This window comes from Monodon monoceros, unplaced genomic scaffold, assembly GCF_005190385.1.
Source record: "Monodon monoceros isolate NGI ecotype Baffin Bay Population unplaced genomic scaffold, NGI_Narwhal_1 Super_Scaffold_12, whole genome shotgun sequence".
NCBI classification, from domain to species: Eukaryota; Metazoa; Chordata; class Mammalia; order Artiodactyla; family Monodontidae; genus Monodon; species Monodon monoceros.
Window position 1 is genome coordinate 115305260 of NW_021703768.1, and position 20210 is coordinate 115325469.

At 37.0% G+C, this 20210-nt stretch overlaps 1 protein-coding gene across 3 annotated transcripts in view; it reads left to right on the forward strand.

Annotated features, from left to right (window-relative positions):
- Positions 1-20210, forward strand: part of PKD2L2 (polycystin 2 like 2, transient receptor potential cation channel) — a 39844-nt gene that overhangs the window by 4800 nt on the left and 14834 nt on the right. For 2 of the 3 annotated variants that reach the window (XM_029216975.1, XM_029216976.1), the window contains exons 5-8: positions 2342-2563; positions 12026-12254; positions 13587-13757; positions 14083-14264. In XM_029216975.1, coding sequence (XP_029072808.1) covers positions 2342-2563; positions 12026-12254; positions 13587-13757; positions 14083-14264 — 804 coding nt within the window. The remainder of the gene's footprint in view (positions 1-2341; positions 2564-12025; positions 12255-13586; positions 13758-14082; positions 14265-20210) is intronic. The other variant, XM_029216977.1, reaches the window with a different exon arrangement.

Below are 20210 nucleotides of genomic sequence, written 5' to 3' on the forward strand. Positions count from 1 at the left end.
GCGGTACGCGGGCCTCTCACTGTTGTGGCCTCTCCCGTTGCGGAGCACAGGCTCGGGACGCGCAGGCTCAGTGGCCATGGGTCACGGGCCCAGCCGCTCCGCGGCATGTGGGATCTTCCCGGACCGGGGCACAAACCTGTGTCCCCTACATCGGCAGGCAGACTCTCAACTACTGCACCACCAGGGAAGTCCACAACCTGTTATTTTTTTTGTTTACCAAAGGATGTGAAGTGTTTTTTTTCCAACTGTGGTAAATGAAGTGCTAAGTCATATTGGACACAGGGCAAAGCGCCCATTTTTGCTTTTACAAAACTCAATCAGCTTTTCTGGCTCTGGCAAGATGCCCTCAAACACATTCCAAATGCTTCTTGGGATCCCTAGGGAGTGTCTTTGGTGTACTCTGTTGCTTTCTCACTCTGGCTTACTTCAGTGATATCTTCTATTGTTGCCAGTGTTGAAAAGGGGCAGTTATGTTTTACAGACACTGCATCTGATGATACCCGCCAAAGATCTTATGGCCTTTGTTCTCCAAAGTGGCTGAGGCTAATGCTAGTATAGACTCACGTCTACACTTTATATTGAAAATGTAAAAGCCCAAAGCCACTGACACTACCTCCCCTTAACACAGAAGCTGCTGGTATCATTGCTTTTAAGGTCATATGAAAATCATAGAGGCAAAAAATATATCTTTTTTAAAATTTGATATTTATCAGTGATGAAATATTTACAAAGTCCACCCTTTCCTACTCATAATTCCCACTCCAGAAGCAGCCACTTTTAGTTGTTTCTTCTTGTATATACTTCCTATTTCTGAATATATATTCAGAATATATTATACTATTACTTGATTTTATAGTTTTATATATCTATTGTCTCTGTCATGGAAAGTGTCTGTCATATATCCCTCTTATGCCACTCCCTCCACATACACACTTCCTGTTCCTCTTAGCCTGTAGTTATACTGTAATTTTTGTTAATCATTAGTCGATGTTTATTTTATAAATATGAACAGTGATTACATTTCCTTTCTTGAACAACTACCTCTCTACCCCTAGGATTGATCATTGCTTCGTGGGTTTTGTTGACTTATTTTTTCTTTCTATGAGTTTTGGGTGTTCTTGAGGGCAACAAAGTGCTTGTATAATTCTTATAAACCTAATAAATTCATAAGTATGGTGACACATTCTCTTAAATATTATACTATTATAACAGTACTACACACTATTTCCCTTTCATGAAAAATTACAAGATAAGTCAACTATTAATTACACATTTAAATTTGATCTCAAGACTAATCTGTTAAGTATTCTAATATTCCAAATTTTCATAACAACTACAAATAATTTAAATACCAAAATTAACATTACGGATTTAGAATTTTAATATGTGTCATTTCCTGACAAACAAAATAAGAATCAATTTGTGCTTGTTTTTCTTTCTAAAATGTAACGTTCATTAATTAAAACCAGTATAAAAAATTGGAAGTAGGAGAGGGTTGGTGTAATAAATGTTCTTGTTTCAGTTTAACAATCATATGGAAAATGCTCAAACATACAACTATGGAATTTTCATTAAAAATGAGTATTTTATCTTAGTGTTGTCACTTTTCTCTTCTCTGCTGAAAACAAACATGGTGTTACTAACAGAAAAACAAGTTTAAGCAGAGCATCTTTGGATAATTGTTCAGATCTGTTTTAGGAGACTGAATAGGGACTAAAATGAAGAATCAAAGCTTTACTTTTTGATATTGCATAACTAAGTTAAAAGTAGAAAGAATGGAAACAAAATTTAGTTATACAGATTTTACTTTGTGTACTTTCATTAAAATAAGATACCTATATAACAATATAGACATTGTAACAAAGTTTTTATTTATTGGGCATTTATAAATGGTATATGATCGTTAAAACACAGACTGTGAAGCATCTTTTTCCCCATACTGAGACAGATATTTCTGAATCAAAACCCTGGATATTTTTGTCCTACTCAAAGACTAAAGATCTCGTCAGATAACAGAGACAACATGTTAAAGAAAAAATCCGTCATTATTTTCTAGATTTCAAGTTCCCTGAGGCAACAGATGGATTAAAAAAAATTTTTTTTCTCATAGTATGTAGTCCAGTGTGTTGCCCACAATAAGCACTAAACAATGAAAACATATTCAATCTTAATCCTTTTAGCTTAATCCTTAACTCACCATCTTACTTCAAAATTACTATAATACTTATGAACTTAGTACTTTTTTTTTAACTACGACTTTCAACCAAAGGTTAACTTAAATTCTTAGATACTTCTCCGTCAGGCTTTCTCATCTCTCCATTATTCTTTTTATATCTAACAGATGGAAGTACTCTGCTCCTATTATCAACTCCCCTTGGCATTGGGGATTTACTGGTGTTTACCGAAATGGGGGATATATTTTCACTTTACCAAAATCAAAATCTGAAACCCTAAACAAGTTCATTAATCTTCGAATGAACAGCTGGATCACAAGAAGCACTAGAGTTATTTTTATTGATTTTTCATTATACAATGCTAATGTAAATCTGTTTTGCATCATCAGGTGAGTTACTCAAAACCTCTTATTAGCATACTGAATTTAAAAGGCACCCAGAGCCCTCATTAAGGTTTCCAGTTTGTGCACGTTTGTACTGAGATTAAAATCATAAGCTCCAAAATAAATATAATGTAATTCTTCCAATAATGATAAAGAAGAAAGAGCAACATCATATTCATTGTTTCAGGATATGTTCCGGAACATGGAGAATTACATACAATAGGTTAGTTTTATATTGCTTAAGAGTATGTAGTCTTATTTATTGCCATTCTGCAGTTGGACATATCTAACATTTAGTCCTAATGATTTCTTCCTTTAAATCAGATCATTCAAATCTGTTGATTTCCTTTCAGAATAAGCTTCTTTATTAAGTTACTCATTTTTGTCTCAAGAATGAACAATTTAAAATTCAAACAATATATAACAGTAGCCAGCATCCTAGAAATGATTACAGCCGATGGTGATTTGCAAAAATAGCCCCAATTCTTCACATCTTTGCCATGTAAATTTGCAGTGACCTGTCACCCAGGGCAGGGTGCACTGCCCCAGAACTTGATACTGGGTTCAACCAGGTGACTTTCTTTGGTCAATGGAATGTCAGCAGATATGATACAAGCAGAAGCTTGAAAAGGGTTTGTAAATTAAAACTTGCCCTCTTGCACTTCTGCTATTGCATGAGAAAGACGTGCCTGGGCTAACCTGTTGGACCCAAGAAAAAGATGACAGACATCCCCTCTCACAAGGAGGAGGACAGAGAACCAACCAAAGAGAAAAAATTATTTCTGTAGGTCTGATTACCTTAGGTAATCTGCCTAACCTGGACCATGCTATTTGGCTTAGGCCTGGGTTCTAGAACCAAACACTGTCAAAGCAAATAGGATTACTGTGATTGAATCTGCCTGGGGATTGAATTGGCTTCTGCAAAGGGATCTGAGAATGGGTGAATGCCTGATACAATTAGGGTTCTGTTAGAAAGGAGGAATGGGATAATGAACGCTAGACAGGCAAACAATAGTGTCCACTAAGTCTCAGTGAGCCACTTTTTTCTCATGAGTCTTACATTTTTACTCTGGAATATGGAATTGGCATTTACTCTGATAGGGGAATTTTTCCCCTGTGCAACAGTGATGGTGAAACATAATCATGGCCTTTAAAATTTGTAAAAATGAAAACAAATGAATTACCGTCAGCAGCCAATGGACATTTTACCTTTTATGTTATAGTATTTTCTTTCAGGGAATCAGCTTCTTACCAACATTTCCACCCTTCCAGATAGTCCTGGTAGGGATAAAGTGAAGAATACGAATCACTTCTATGTCCTAAATAAGAATAGAAACAGTGGGGTAATTGGCTTAAAGTCGTATGAAGAACTCCTTGTAATACTAGATTAAGTCCATATTTTCTGTCTCTAGGTTTTGTGCTTATTCTATGTTACCTTTAATTTTTTTGCATATTTATTTGTCTCTGCTGGGTCTTAGTTGTGGCATGCAGACTCCTTAGTTGCAGCATGCATGTGGGATCTAGTTTTCCCACCAGGGATCGAACCCAGGTCCCCTGCATTGGGAGCACAGAGTCTTACCCACTGGACCACAAGGGAAGTCCCATCTATGCTACCTTTTAAAATGTTATTTCTTAGAAACTTTAGCAGATTTTGAAACTTTTAACTGGTAGTATATCTAATCAGTAGTTGTATGGGAGCATATTGCTTACACTAAGACTTTATCCACTTATTTTCCCTTTGTACACATATCTGGCAAACTAAACTGAATACTCATCATTTTTTGCTTTTTGTTTACTAGTCTACACTTCAGATCAAAATACTGAGTTTCTTTCACTTCACTCACTTACCCAACATTGCGCACATACTATACACAAGGTGTAAAAACAAATTCCTGTTTTCTATTTGTTAACTGGTTGTTTTGTTCTTGGTTTTGGTGGTTTTTTGCTTTTGGGGCCACACCTTATTCCAGTACCAATAAGATTTGCTAATATCTTTAGGTAGGAATAATTACATCATGGCATTGTGATAGAGATGCTGGTTCCTTAAATTACTGTCAATTCTTAATTATCTGCAGTTGTGGAGAACACTAGAAATACAGTGAACTGCCTCAAAATCTTTTTATATTTAGTATTGGAATTAATTTTTATATTTCTATTTGCATATAGATCTTTGTATCCAACATCCAGTGCCTAAAGTTAAACAGAAAACATTTGCTTTAGTAAAATATGTTATCTTGACATTTAGAAGCAAGAAGTATCTCTGATAAGCTAAAGGGGGAGAGTGTATTTCCCTCCTCTGAAATATTAAAAAATTATGTATTTTGTGGGGGGAGTCCTGACTAATAACAGTAACTAACAGTATAGCATGTTCTTGAACATCATCTTGTTCTCCTGTAGGGATAAATTAGTATCCCAGTTATGAATGAGCAATCAAAACACAGAGTAAAATGAATGTCTAGCTAAAAATCACATCTTTCTTATTTACATTGGTCTTTGACCACTGGGAATTTTCAGAGTAGCAAAAAAAAGTGGAGCACTAAAAAAGAAGTAATGGAGGAAGTGACGTCATGCCAAGGGCACTGGCTCCCAGAGGCGCAGGCAGGAGTTGGGGGGCTAGGGCTCTTTGGCACCTAGGTTGAAACTAGTTTTGTGTGTCTGAGGCCTCAGCTGGGAGACTTGAAGACTGGGTCTGTGGTCATCTGAAGGCTCACCCACTCACAAGTTGAGTGGTTGATGCTGATGGGTGCTGAGGAACTCCATGTGATATTTTCACATGGACTAGTTTGCACTTCCAAAGAGCATGGTAGATTAATTTGAAAGGGTGAAGACTAGAAGTAGATTTGCAATATTTTCCTTTGGCAGAACAGAATTCCATTAGAGCAACTTTCATTGTTAGAGAGAGGAGAGAGAGAGAGAAGCCTCGTTTGTTGACGTCACTTGGTTCATGAAGCCTTTACCTAGAAGTGAAGCTGCTGAACAAACCTTGAGAAGAATCATCTCCTGCTTCAATCTGCTGCTGGATAGGAACTAATCAGAGAGACAGAGAGGCAGAAGACGGAGAGGATGGCGTCCAAGGCTTTCGTGATCACAAATCTCACCTCCACTCCAACTCCCTTTATACTTTTCTTGCAAAAATAATAATATAAATAAGGAGGTGGTGGGGTTTCCAAAAACAAAAATCATAACCTTCAACCATCTGGGGAAGGCAAAAATCCCATCCACCTCAACTCTCAGTTCGAAAGTAAAGTTGTACTGCACACAATCAGGATGTTACTTAAGAGTGCTCTTAAAAGAACATATGGAGCTTCCCTGGTGGCGCAGTGGTTGAGAGTCCACCTGCCGATGCAGGGGACACGGGTTCGTGCCCCGGTCTGGGAAGATCCCACATGCCACGGAGCGGCTAGGCCCGTGAAACATGGCTGATGAGCCTGCGCGTCCGGAGCCTGTGCTCCGCAACAGGAGAGGCCACAACAATGAGAGGCCCGCATACCGCAAAAAAAAAAAAAAGAACATGTGTGTGGCTGAGAGGGTCATGGTGCTCTGGGGTGGAAGAGCCGAGTTCAGGACATTGGTCCACCAGAGACCTCCTGGCTCCACATAATATCAAACGGCAAGAGCCCTCCCAGAGATCTCCATCTCAATGCTAAGACCCAGCTCCACTCAACGACCAGCAAGCTATAGCACTGGACACCCTGTGCCAAACAACTAGCAAGACAGGAACACAACACCACCCATTAGCAGAGAGGCTGCCTAAAATCATAATAAGGTTACAGACACCCCAAAACACACCACCAGACCCAGTCCTGCCCACCAGAAAGACAAGATCTAGCCTCATCCACCAGAACACAGACACCAGTCCCCTCCACCAGGAAGCTTATACAACACACTGAAATAACCTTAGCCACTGGGAGTAGACACCAAAAACAACGGGAACTACGAACTTGCAGCCTGCGAAAAGGAGACCCCAAACACAGTAAGTTAAGCAAAATGAGAAGAAGGAGAAACACACAGCATATGAAGGAGCAAGGCAAAAACCCACCAGACCAAACAAAGGAAGAGGAAATAGGCAGTCTACCTGAAAAAGAATTCAGAGTAATGATAAAAAAGATGATCCAAAATCTTGGAAATAGAATGGAGAACATACAAGAAATGTTTAACAAGGAACTAGAAGAACTAAAGAGCAGACAAACAATGATGAACAACACAATAAATGAAATTTAAAATTCTCCAGAAGGAATGAATAGCAGAATGAGGCAGAATGGATAAGTGACCTGGAAGATAAAATAGTGGAAATAACTACTGCAGAGCAGAATAAAGAAAAAAGAATGAAAAGAATTGAGGACAGTCTCAAAGACCTCTGGGACAACATTAAATGCAACAACATTCAAATTATAGGGGCCCCAGAAGAAGAAGAGAAAAAGAAGGAACTGAGAAAATATTTGAACAGATTATAGTTGAAAACTTTCCTAATATGGGAAGAGAAATTGTCAATCAGGTCCAGGAAGTGGAGAGAGTCCCATACAGGATAAGTCCAAGGAGAAACATGCCAAGACACATATTAATCAAACTATCAAAAATTAAATACAAAGAAAAAATATTAAAAGCAGCAAGGGAAAAATAACATACTAGGGAATCCCCATAAGGTTCACAGCTGATCTTTCAGCAGAAACTCTGCAAGCCAGAAGGGAGTGGCCTGACATATTTAAAGTGATGAAAGGGAAAAACCTACAACCAAGATTACTCTACCCAGCAAGGATCTCATTCAGATTCAACAGAGAAATTAAAACTTTTACAGACAAGCAAAAACTAAGAGAATTCAGCACCACCAAACCAGCTTTACAACAAATGTTAAAGGAACTTCTCTAGGCAGGAAACACAAGAGAAGGAAAAGACCTACAATAAGAAAGCAAAACAATTAAGAAAATGGTAATAGGAACATACATATCGATAACTACCTTAAATGTAAACGGATTAAATGCTCCACCAAAAGAAATAGACTGGCTGAATGGATACAAAAACAAGACCCATATATATGCTGTCTACAAGAGACCCACATCAGACCTAGAGACACATACAGACTGAAAGTGAGGGGAGGGAAAAAGATATTCCATGAAAATGGAAATCAAAAGAAAGTTGAAGTAGCAATTCTCATATCAGACAAAATAGACTTTAAAATAAAGACTATTACAAGAGACAAAGAAGGACACTACATAATGATCAAGGGATCAATCCAAGAAGAAGATGTAACAATTGTAAATCTTTATGCACCCAACATAGGAGCATGTCAATACATAACGCAAATGCTAACAGCCATAAAAGGGGAAATTGACAGTAACACAATCATAGTAGGGGACTTTAACAACCCACTTTTGCCAATGGACAGATCATCCAAAGTGAAAATAAATAAGGAAGCACAAGCTTTGAATGATACATTGAACAAGACGGACTTAATTGCTATTTATACAACATTCCATCCAAAAACAACAGGATACACTTTCTTCTCAAGTGCTCATGGAACATTCTCTAGGATAGATTATATCTTGGGGCACAAATCAAGCCTTGGTAAATTTAAGAAAATTGAAAGCATATCAAGTATATTTTCGGACCACAACGCTATGAGAGTAGATATCAATTACAGAAAAAAATCTGAAAGAAATACAAACACATGGAGGATAAACAATACACTACTTAATAGCCAAGAGATCACTGAAGAAATCAAAGAGGAAATAAAAAAATACCTAGATACAAATGACAGTGAAAATACGACAACCCAAAACCTATGGGATGCAGCAAAAGCAGTTCTAAGAGGGAAGTTTATAGCAATACAATCCTACCTCAAGAAACAAGAAACATCTCAAATAAACAACCTAACCTTACACCTAAAGCAATTAGAGAAAGAAGAGCAACAACAAAAAGAAAACCCCAAAGTTAGCAGAGGAAAGAAATCATAAAGATCAGATCAGAAATAAATGAAAAGGAAATGAGGGAAACAATAGCAAAGAGTAATAAAACTAGAAGCTGGTTCTTTGAGAAGATAAAGAAAATTGATAACCCATTAGCCAGACTCATCAAGAAAAAAAGGGAGAAGACTCAAATCAATAGAATTAGAAATGAAAAAGAAGAAGTAGCAACTGACACTGCAGAAATACAAAGGATCATGAGAGATTACTACAAGCAACTATATGCCAATAAAATGGACAACCTGGAAGAAATGGACAAATTTTAGAAAAGCACAACCTCCAAGACTGAACCAGGAAGAAACAGGAAATATAAACAGACCATTCACAACCACTGAAATTGAGACTGTGATTAAAAATCTTCCAACAAACAAAAGCCCAGGACCAGAATGATTTACAGGCGAATTCTATCAAACACATAGAGAAGAGCTAACACCTATCTTTCTCACACTCTTCCAAAATACAGCAGAGAGAGGAAGACTCCCAAACTCATTCTACGAGGCCACCATCACCCTAATACCAAAACCAGACAAAGATGTCACAAAGAAAGAAAACTACAGGACAATATCACTGATGAACATAGATGCAAAACTCCTCAACAAAATACTAGCAAACAGAATCCAACAGCACATTAAAGGATCATACACCATGATCAAGTGTGGTTTATCCCAGGAATGCAAGGATTCTGCAATATATGCAAATCAATCAATGTGATACACCATATTAACAAATTGAAGGAGAAAAACCATATGATCATCTCAATAGATGCAGAAAAAGCTTTCAACAAAATCAACACCCATTTATGATAAAAACCCTCCAGAAAGTAGGCATAGAGGGAACTTTCCTCAACATAATAAAGGCCATATATGACAAACCCACAGCCAACATTGTTCTCAATGGTGAAAAACTGAAACCATTTCCTCTAAGATCAGGAACAAGACAAGGTTGTCCACTCTCACCACTATTATTCAACATAGTTTTGGAAGTTTTAGCGATAGCACTCAGAGAAAAAAAACAAATAAAAGGAATCCAAAACAGAAAAGAAAAAGTAAAGCTGTCACTGTTTGTAGATGACATGATACTATACATAGAGAATCCTAAAGATGGTACTAGAAAACTACTAGAGCTAATCAATGAATTTCGTAAAGTAGCAGGATACAAAATTAATGCACAGAAATCTCTTGCATTTCTATACACTAATGATGAAAAATCTGAAAGAGAAATTAAGGAAACACTCCCATTTACCATTGCAACAAAAAGAATAAAATACCAGGAATAAACCTACCTAAGGAGACAGAAGACCTGAATGCAGAAAACTATAAGACACTGATGAAAGAAATTAAAGATGATACAAATAGATGGAGAGATATACCATGCTCTTGGATTGGAAGAATCAACACTGTGAAAATGACTATACTACCCAAAGCAATCTACAGACTCAATGCAATCCCTATCAAACTACCAATGGCATTTTCACAGAACTAGAACAAAAAATTTCACAATTTGTATGGAAACACAAAAGACCCCGAATAGCCAAAGCAATGTTGAGAAAGAAAAATGGAGCTGGAGGAATCAGGCTCCTGGACTTCAGACTATACTACAAAGCTACAGTAATCAAGATAATATGGTACTGGCACAAAAACAGAAATATAGATCAATGCAACAGTATAGAAAGCCCAGAAATAAACCCACGCACATATGGTCACCTTATTTTTGATAAAGGAGCAAAGAATATACAATGGAGAAAAGACAGCCTCTTCAATAGTGGTGCTGGGAAAACTGCAGAGCTACAGGTAAAAGAATGAAATTAGAACACTCCCTAACACCATACACAAAAATAAACTCAAAATGGATTAAAGACCTAAATGTAAAGCCAGACACTGTAAAACTCTTAGAGGAAAACATAGGCAGAACACTCTATGACATAAATCACAGCATGATCCTTTTTGACCCACCTCCTAGACAGATGGAAATAAGAACAAAAATAAACAAATGGGACCTAGTGAAATTTAAAAGCTTTTGCACAGCAAAGGAAAACATAAACAGGACGAAAAGACAACCCTCAGAATGGGAGAAAATATTTGCAAATGAAGCAACTGACAAAGGATTAATCTCCAAAATATACAAGCAGCTCATGCTGCTCGATATCAAAAAAAACAAAAACCCAATCCAAAAATGGGCAGAAGACCTAAATAGACATTTCTCCAAAGAAGATACACAGATTGCCAACAAACACATGAAACGATGCTCAACATCACTAATCATTAGAGAAATGCAAATCAAAACTACAATGAGGTATCACCTCACACCAGTCAGAATGGCCATCATCAAAAATCTACAAACAATAAATGCTGGAGAGGGTGTGGAGAAAGGGGAACTCTCTTGCACTGTTGATGGGAATGTAAATTGATACAGACACTATGGAGAACAGTATGGAAGTTCATTAAAACACTAAAAACAGAACTACCATATGACCCAGCAATTCCACTCTTGGGCATATACCCTGAGAAGACCATAATACAAAAAGAGTCATGTACCACAATGTTCATTGCAGCTCTATTTAAAATAGCCAGGACACGGAAGCAACCTAAGTGTCCATCGACAGATGAGTGGATAAAGAAAATGTGGCACAGGGCTTCCCTGGTGGTGCAGTGGTTGAGAGTCCGCCTGCCGATGCAGGGAACACAGGTTCTTGCCCCGGTCCGAGAAGATCCCACATGCCGCAGAGTGGCTAGGCCCGTGAGCCATGGCCGCTGAGCCTGCGCGTCCGGAGCTTGTGCTCCACAATGGGAGAGGCCCACGTACAGAAAAAAAAAAAAAAAAAAGATGTGGCACATATATACAATAGAATATTACTCAGCCATAAAAAGAAACAAAATTGAATTATTCAATTCAATTGAGGTAGATGGACCTAGAATCTGTCATACAGAGTGAAGTAAGTCAGAAAGAGAAAAACAAATTCCGTATGCTAACACATATATATGGAATCTAAAAAAAAAAAAAAATTGTTCTGAAGAACCTAGGGGCAGGACAGGAATAAGGACGCAGACGTAGAGAATGGACTTGAGGGCACAGGGAGGGGGAAGGGTAAGCTGGGACGAAGTGAGAGAGTGGCATGGACATATATACACTACCAAATGTAAAATAGCTAGTGGGAAGCAGCTGCATCGCACAGGGATTTCAAAGCGGTGCTTTGTGACCACCTAGAGGGGTGGTTTAGGGAGGGTGGGAGGGAGACGCCAGAAGGAGGGGAATTGGGGATATATGTATATGTATAGCTGATTCACTTTGTTATACAGCAGAAACTAACACAACATTGTAAAGCAATTACACTCCAGTAAAGATGTTAAAAAAAATAGTAATGAATTGAGCCCATAATCCTGAGAAAACATATTTTGTACAAAATAAGTGATTAAAGTACACAATATCACTGACTAGAAATATCAGTCGCGTTAGGTACTGAAATATAAATCCTTGAAATGCAGTGACTTTCACAAACCTCATTTTACAGATTGGTGGCAGAATTCCCTGCAACTGGAGGAATACTTACTTCATGGCAGTTTTACTCTGTGAAGCTCCTTAGATATGTTAGCTACTATGATTATTTTATTGCTTCCTGTGAAATCACATTTTGTATTTTTCTTATTGTCTTCACAACACAAGAAGTCCTAAAAATAAAAGAATTTAAATCTGCCTATTTCAAAAGTAGTTGGAACTGGCTAGAATTACTACTTTTGGTGGTAAGTATATATTCACAGATATGGTTGAAGGGAATCACATCTGAGCCCCCCAGTGAGAGAGGTTTAAAAAGCACCTCCCTCATCCAGGACTTATTTTAAAAGCTTTAAGTATCAATAATAAAACGAACTGTCATAGTACATACTAATGGTGTGCCTCCAAAAGGGAGAAATCTATTTTTTTCTCTCTGATTTGGTCCTTGGCAGGACTAGCATAAATCTAGAGGAATAAGTGATTCCATACGTATTATGATTTAGTGGGCACAGAAGGTCTCCCTACTCCCACTCAAAAAAATGTATTCCTCTCAGGGCCTCATGTTGAAAATAATGATTCTTTTGGGGCAAGGTCCTTTAAAATGTACTCTTGTATGTTGCCTAAATCTGCTTTCCTCTTTACACTGAATTTTTAAATAGGCAAAAGACAAGCCTAGGCAGAATACTGAAGGGGGGATAAGGTTTGAGCAGCCAGAGCGTAGCTTGTAGGCACAGAGGATGCCACCAGGATTGGGGAAATAATCCTTGAAGAAACTCCAAAGACTGCCAGTTCTTATCACTGGAAAATACTAAAATAAACATAGAGGTGTGGGTAGGGTGGAACAAATCGTAAGAGCTTGGTTTTAGGAACAATGAACAAATATTCTGGCTTATACAACCTGATCTTTCACTCTTATTGGCCCTTAGTTATAGCCAATCCAGTATATATATATATATTTGTTTCTCAAAACCAAATTGAAAGTTTCTCAGAGTCAGAAAGTGTGCCATCTACCTCTCTGGTAAGCACAATAATGCTTAACATAGGGTACAGCATTAAATGTTTAACTGAGTATTTTAGGGAAGAGAAATCAAAGGAAAATTTTCATGACAGTTAGAAAACTCTGATACCTAAAATAATCTGGTTCTAAAATCCTCTTCTAAAAGAGTTGTTAAGAAGCTCTAAAGGGGTTTATTTTTTTGGAGCTGTAAAAAATTTTTTCTTGGAGTGTTACATAGTGAAAAATATTAAACTCTTAGGTATCATGTAGTTATATGGAGCAGAAACTCTTACAGTCTAGTCAGAATTATATAATCATTTTATACATTTGTGTTTTATGACTCAAAGAAACAAAAAGTCATATAGATTAGGATAGCCAGGCAGTCAGTATTTTGCTACTTTTATGATAATTAAGCTACGTTAAACTTCTATAAATTGAGGCTTAGTTTCATTTATGTAAAAACCTGTCTTATCTCTCCCTCCCTTTTTGTTGAATTTTGATGAACTTTTTCATGTGTTTATTCATAAGCTGCAGGAGATTTAGAGGTAATCTCTAATTTAACCCTTCTTATTTTCCCATTTAGTTGTGTTTTGTGGCCGTTTTCTTCAACTCATACTGTAATATACAAACTTTTCTCTTGCTTGGACAACTGTTAAAAAGTACTGAAAAATATTCAGACTTCTATTTTCTTGCACACTGGCACATTTATTACAACAATATAATTGCCATAACCATCTTCTTTGCATGGATAAAGGTATTTATATTTTATCAGATATAACAGATTAGATATATTTTATTATATTAGATAATAAAATGGGAACTTAAACTACAAAGTTATGAAAAAACAAAAGGATATTCTTACCTATACAGTAATTTTTTTATACAGTAAATTTTAAAGTAGTTTGGCTTTGTAATGATTGCCAGCGAATCCTCAAACACCCCAACTGTCATGAAGCATCTCTTTTTTTTTTTATGAAGCATCTCTTTTAATTTCAAGCAGATTTCTTCTGAAATTAATTTACTCTAATCATTATAATTTTTAATATTCTCCTATTTCAATTAACTTTGTTCTTTTTCAGATATTCAAATTCATAAGCTTTAATAAGACAATGTCTCAGCTGTCATCAACTTTGTCCCGCTGTATCAAAGACATAGTAGGATTTGCCATCATGTTTTTTATAATATTCTTTGCTTACGCTCAGTTAGGATTTCTTGTTTTTGGATCACAAGTTGACGACTTTTCCACTTTTCAAAATTCCATGTAAGCTCTTAGCATAAATGTAATTTATGCAGTTTTATCCAGTTTATAACAAAAAAATCATGAAAAGGCCTATAAGTACTGACATAAGCTTTAATAAATTAAAAAATGGTTTGATATTTTCACTGATGGCTAAATACCTGTCACACTCAAAGTACAGTTAGGCATTGAAAGATCCAAATGGATGGTGTTATCCACTTTTCAAGTGTTACCAGGTCAAGCTAGAAAAATATTTTTTTACTTTTCAATAGAAGTGAAAATTTTATCTAAGATAAAAGAAACTGGCTCCATGTCTCTGTAGTATTTATTCTCTGGGCAAAAGAAATCTTAAGTGTTTTCTTTAGAGGGCTCTACCTTTAGAATCCTTTTATTGATATTGACCTGATTATCCTTTGCTGATCTGGCAAAGCTGAATTTTAAAAATAGCTTTATACACGTAAAACAATCAGCAGATAACTAACTTATAGAACTGATTAGGTAGAATCCCTAGAAAAATATTGTCTTTAAAAGTGAATAATTTTAATAAATTTACTTTCGTTTTTGAGTAGGTAAAACAAGTTCTGTCTGTGTAAAAAAATTATGATAGTCTAAAATATCAGTTCTCAAAATGTGTCCTGTGCAATCTAGACCAAGAAAGACCGTCTGGGGGAAATGGCTTCACTTTGCATCACTCTTGGAAATTCGTAGTGCATGGTAACATATGGCTCTGAGAAAAACTGCAATAACTTTCCCTTTAGTTAAGAATTCCTCAAACTTGTCCATGGCCCTTTTACTCAATTTGGGGTAAATTCTGGTCTGAAAAATTTCTTAGGTTGCCCTCTTTTCATCATCCACATGTAAATGCTGTATTATCTAAGTACCAATTAATTGCATGGAATTTAATAATATTTTTCTGAATAACCCTTTACTAAATTAGTAGTGGAAAGAGTGGACTAGCAACCAAGAAGTTATAATTCTACTTTCCAATTCTGCCACTAGCTATTTAACTTTTCTAGACCTTAATTTCTTTATCTGTAAATGAAGGGGCTGGACTAAATCACTCCCAAAGGTCCTTTCCAACTTCAAATGACCTATAATTTGAAAAGTCTGATTACCTTATCCAGAGTGAATAATGTTTGCAGTTCCAACAACTTCTTGGTCCTTTCCTAGGATCTTAATTCAAGTGTTAATAATAAAACTAAGTAGTATTGGACATTAAATATAAATGTAGTAATTTACAGAACCTTGGAAATTTGTGTTACTTTGGATAATGGGAGGAAAGAAAGTATAAGGCACAAAGTAAACAGATAGAAAATTTTGAAAAGGATTAATGAGGGGGCTTCTGCTTTTGGTAATGATGTGCTAGGTTATTCAAATCAACCTCTTCACAATTTAAAAAGCTGGATGAAATATAGGAAACATTTAAGAACTAACAAAAATTTGAGTGGCCAAAATCAGAAAGCAAGAACCCGGAAAAGTACACTCAGCATCCGAAGCTACTTCTGCCCTGAAGGCTTTTTTTTTAAAACTGATAAAAATTTTAAATTGTGTATAAAACATAAAATTTACCATCTTAACCATGTCTCTTTTTTTTAACCGTTTCTAACTGTACAGTGAAGTACATTCATATTGTTCAATCATCACCATCATTCATCTCCAGAAATCTTTTTATCTTGCAAAACTGAAACTCTATACTCATTAAACAGGAACTCTGCATTTCCCTCCCTACCCCTGCCCCTGGCAACCATCATCCTACTTTTTGTCTCTATGATTTTGATTACTCAAGATACATAGTGGAATCATACAGTATTTGTCCTTTTGTGACTGATTTATTCCACTTAGCATAATGTCTTCAAGATTCAACAATGTTGTAGGATATGTCAGAATTTCCTTTTTGAAGCTGAATAATATTCCACTGTATGCACATACCACATTTTATCCATTAATCTCTCAATGACACTTGGGTTGCTTCCACGTTTTAGCTATTATGAATAATGCTATGAGAACATGGTGTACAAATATCTCTTTGAGATCCTACTTTGAATTCTTTTGGGTACATACCCAGAAGTAGAATTGCAGGATCATATGGTAATTGCATTTTGAATTTTTGAGGAACTGCTATACTGTTTTCCACAGTGGCTATTCCATTTTACCTTTCCACTAACGGTGCGTGTTTCAATTTCTCCACATCCGTGTCAAAAATTGTTATTTTCTGGTTTGTTTTGTTTTTTGATAGTAGCCATCCTAATGGATGTGAGGTGATATCTCATTGTGTTTTTGATTTGCATCTCCCTACTGATTAGCAATCTTGAGCATCTTTTCATGTGCTTATGCATATGTTGGTTCACTTGATGGTATCCCACAGGTCCCTTAGGCTCTGTTCACTTTTCTTGAAACTTTTTTCTTTCTGTTCCTCAGACTCAATAATTTCAATTGCCCTATCTTCAAGTTCACTGATTTTTTTTCTTCCGCCTATTCAAATCTACCTTTGAATCTCTCTAATGAATTTTCATTTCAGTTATTGTACTTTGCAGCTCTAGAATTTTTTTGGTTTCTTTTTAGGTTTTCTATCTTTTTATTGCTTTTCCATTTTGTTCATACATAGTTTTCTTGACTTACTTCATGTCTTCTTTTAGTTCTCTGAGGATCAGCCTGAGGTGTAAACTTAAGGTCTTCTCAGGTCTTTTCTGAGCCTGTGCCATTCCTTGGGCATGCATGGTGACTGTCTAATTTCCTCATATATGCAGTTGTTGTTTTTTTTTAATGTCCTAGTCTTTTTTTTTTTTTTTTTGGCTGTGTTGGTTCTTTGTTGCTGTGCGTGGGCTCTCTCTAGTTGCGGTGAGCGGGGGCTACTCTTCCTTGTGGTGCATGGGCTTCTTATTGTGGTGGCTTCTCTTGTTGCGGAGTACGGGCTCTAGGCATGCGGGCTTCAGTAGTTGTGGCTCGCAGGCTCCAGAGTGCAGGCTCAGTAGTTGTGGTGCACGGGCTTAGTTGCTCCGTGGCATGTGGGATCTTCCTGGACCAGGGCACAAACCCGTGCCCCCTGCATTGGCAGGCGGATTCTTAACCACTACGCCACCAGGGAAGCCCCATGAATGTCCTAGTCTTTAATATCTGGCTCCCAAAGGGGAAAAAGAGAAAAATGAAGGAGGGAAGAGCATTGGGCCTCTCAATCCCAAGGACATTGCTTCAGCTGGAGAGGGAGGGGCTTGCAACAATGCAGGGAGATGCCTGCCTCTGTGATCAGAAGCAGCAATCAGCAATCAGAACACAGACCATGATGTCTGGACAACAGGGTCCTTCTTGTCCACCCTGGCTCCCACAAGCTGTGTACAAGCTGCTCTAGCAATACATGCAGGGCTACCTGCCATGGGCTGGGGGGTAGGAGATGGGTAGCTGCTGCCAAACTAAAAGTTTAAATTGACCCAAACTGCCCAATCCTTTCCTGGAAGTTGTAAGCCTTCAACAGACTCCAGAGTTCCAAAATAGTTTCATCAGAAAGATTGTGCCACAGTGATTGTTGTCTAGGTGGTGAGACAGATTCCTAGTGCTTCTTAATCCATCTTCCCCAAAACCTCCACCATGAAGGCATTTTTGTTGATCCAGAAGAAACAGTTGAGAAATTGTGTTTCTAGTTACCTCTCAAGGAGGAGACAGAAGACAAACCCAAGGCCTGTGTGTGTGTGCTGGGGAGTGGGGTTGGGGGAGAGGAGGAGTGTCTGATAACCTCTCCACACATAAAGCAGGGAGCCTGAAGTGCTACAGCCTCAAGTTAAAAGTAAATCCCTCAGTGACTTGACTTGAAGTCTGGGTTTAGTCACCTAGGTATCCAGGGAACCTCATGTCTTGAATTTGGATTAAGATGGTCCCAGGCTGGAATGCCCATATGCACCTGCAGACACACACACAAAAATACCTCTCTGGAGAAATATATTTCATCCTAAGCCCTTCAAGTATAATTTACTGCTCATGGTCAAAGATAACTTGGTACATAAGGAGGAAAAATTCGTAAGCAAGAACCAGCAGATACAACAGAAACAGACTCAAAGACTTCAAATATTGGAATAATCAATAAATACTATATTTAGAGAAATAAAACACAAGTCAGAAAATATCTTTAGAGAGAGAACAGGATAGTGTAAAAAGTGACATACTTGAAAAAGTATCAAACAGAATTCTAGAACTGAAAATTAAAGCAACTGAGATTAAAAGCCCAGTTGACAGGTTTGATAGCAAATGAGACATAGATGAAGAGAGAATGAGTAAAATGAAAAATAGGTGAGAAAAAATTTTAAAGTGGCACAGAGAGGCAAAATGTTCAGAAAATGACAGAAAGGGTAGAATGAGAAGGCCTAATATATGTTTAACCTGAATTACAGAAGACGACACAGTGGAATAGAGGCAATATTTGGAGAAGGCTTAGGAATACCTACCACCCAGTCATGCCTGCAAGTGAGAGACTGGGAAGTCAGATTAAGCATAAATGGTACATTATTATGAAACCATCTGTAAGCTATTTTAATTCAACAAGAGAGAACTGTAGAAAGTTAACAGGGGTATCAAGAAGTTAAAAAACAGTGTTTTCATTCAGTATAATCTGTATCCTGAAGAGTCATGGTGTTCCTTTTAGCTTGGGGAGGGGGAGGGGAAAGGCATTTGTACGTCTCCAGTTCCTATGTGATTATAACCATTCAGAAATTGCTTAGGTTTTTGTTATTCACACTATTTACAGAGCAGCGGTATGTGGACACTTTCTGGAGAGGAGAAATGCTGACTTGAACTTATATAAACACAACTTAAGGATAAAAAATTAAGTTAAAAACACTAAAACAGAACCTCATATTCTCCTATGCCAGAGAGGAAAAAAATTTTTTTTCATTTGCTGAGAAACTTTGGTCTCCTAATTCAGCATTTCTCCTTCTATCTTGTGTAGAAGAGCATTAGAATCCAGTATTAGAAGCTGGATAAACACTGTATGTATGATTTAGTCAGGTCTCAGGTACTGAGGATGAAATTCCAGAAAACTCTGAGTGCTAGGACTCCAAATAGCTGATTTCTTTGAATACATTTTCTTCCTTCATTGTACATAGTCCTATGCTCCCTTCATGTGATTGGCAAAAGCAACAAGGAACAAGAAACATTCTGCCCTTTGACCAATCATGCAAAGTGTCTACATACTATTAAAAACTCCTTCCCAGATCTCCCCTTAAAATAAAGAACTCATATATATATATATCATATATATATAATTTATAATATATCCGTGGTGTGTATGGCAATACCACTGCAAACTAATGATGAGAAAACAAAATAAAACTTCAGGTTATGAAATCCTAATTCTACCTCTGCTAATACTATGCTCATTCAAAGCCTTAATTTCTTAATTTTTCTATCTTTAAAGTAAATAAAATGAAGATTTATAGTATTTTCAATGCTATTTCACTTCAAAGCCAAGCTTTTATACTTACTGGAGAAAATAAAATAAACCTCGGGATCATGTTTGAGGATCACTACCAGCACTTGTTTGAGACTTAGCAAGTGACAAATTGTTGCCATTTTTATTTCAGCAGAAGAGATGCAAAAATTAAGCATACCATTGATATTAGAAATTGTAGGGCTCTTGGGTCTATGTACAAGTTGAAAATCATTTATTGGAAAAGGTCAAAGTATTCTAAGTTTTATAAGGGCACAGGAATGGCTAAGGAGGCCACTGTCAAGACAAGCTGGTAAGCAGGCATCTCAAGGTTCAAATCTTGGAGGTGAACATTGGGTTCATATTGATTGAATAAATTGAAGCCCATCATTTCCTGAACTATCTGTTCAGCTATTAAGTCTTGGCTTTCTTTAGGGGAATATTCTACATCCAATTTTATAGAACTCTGTGCTAACAAAACTAAAGCCAGAGAACATATGCCATATGCAGCTAGGTACTTTCCTAGGCACATTAGTAACCCCCATCTGTTGTCATGT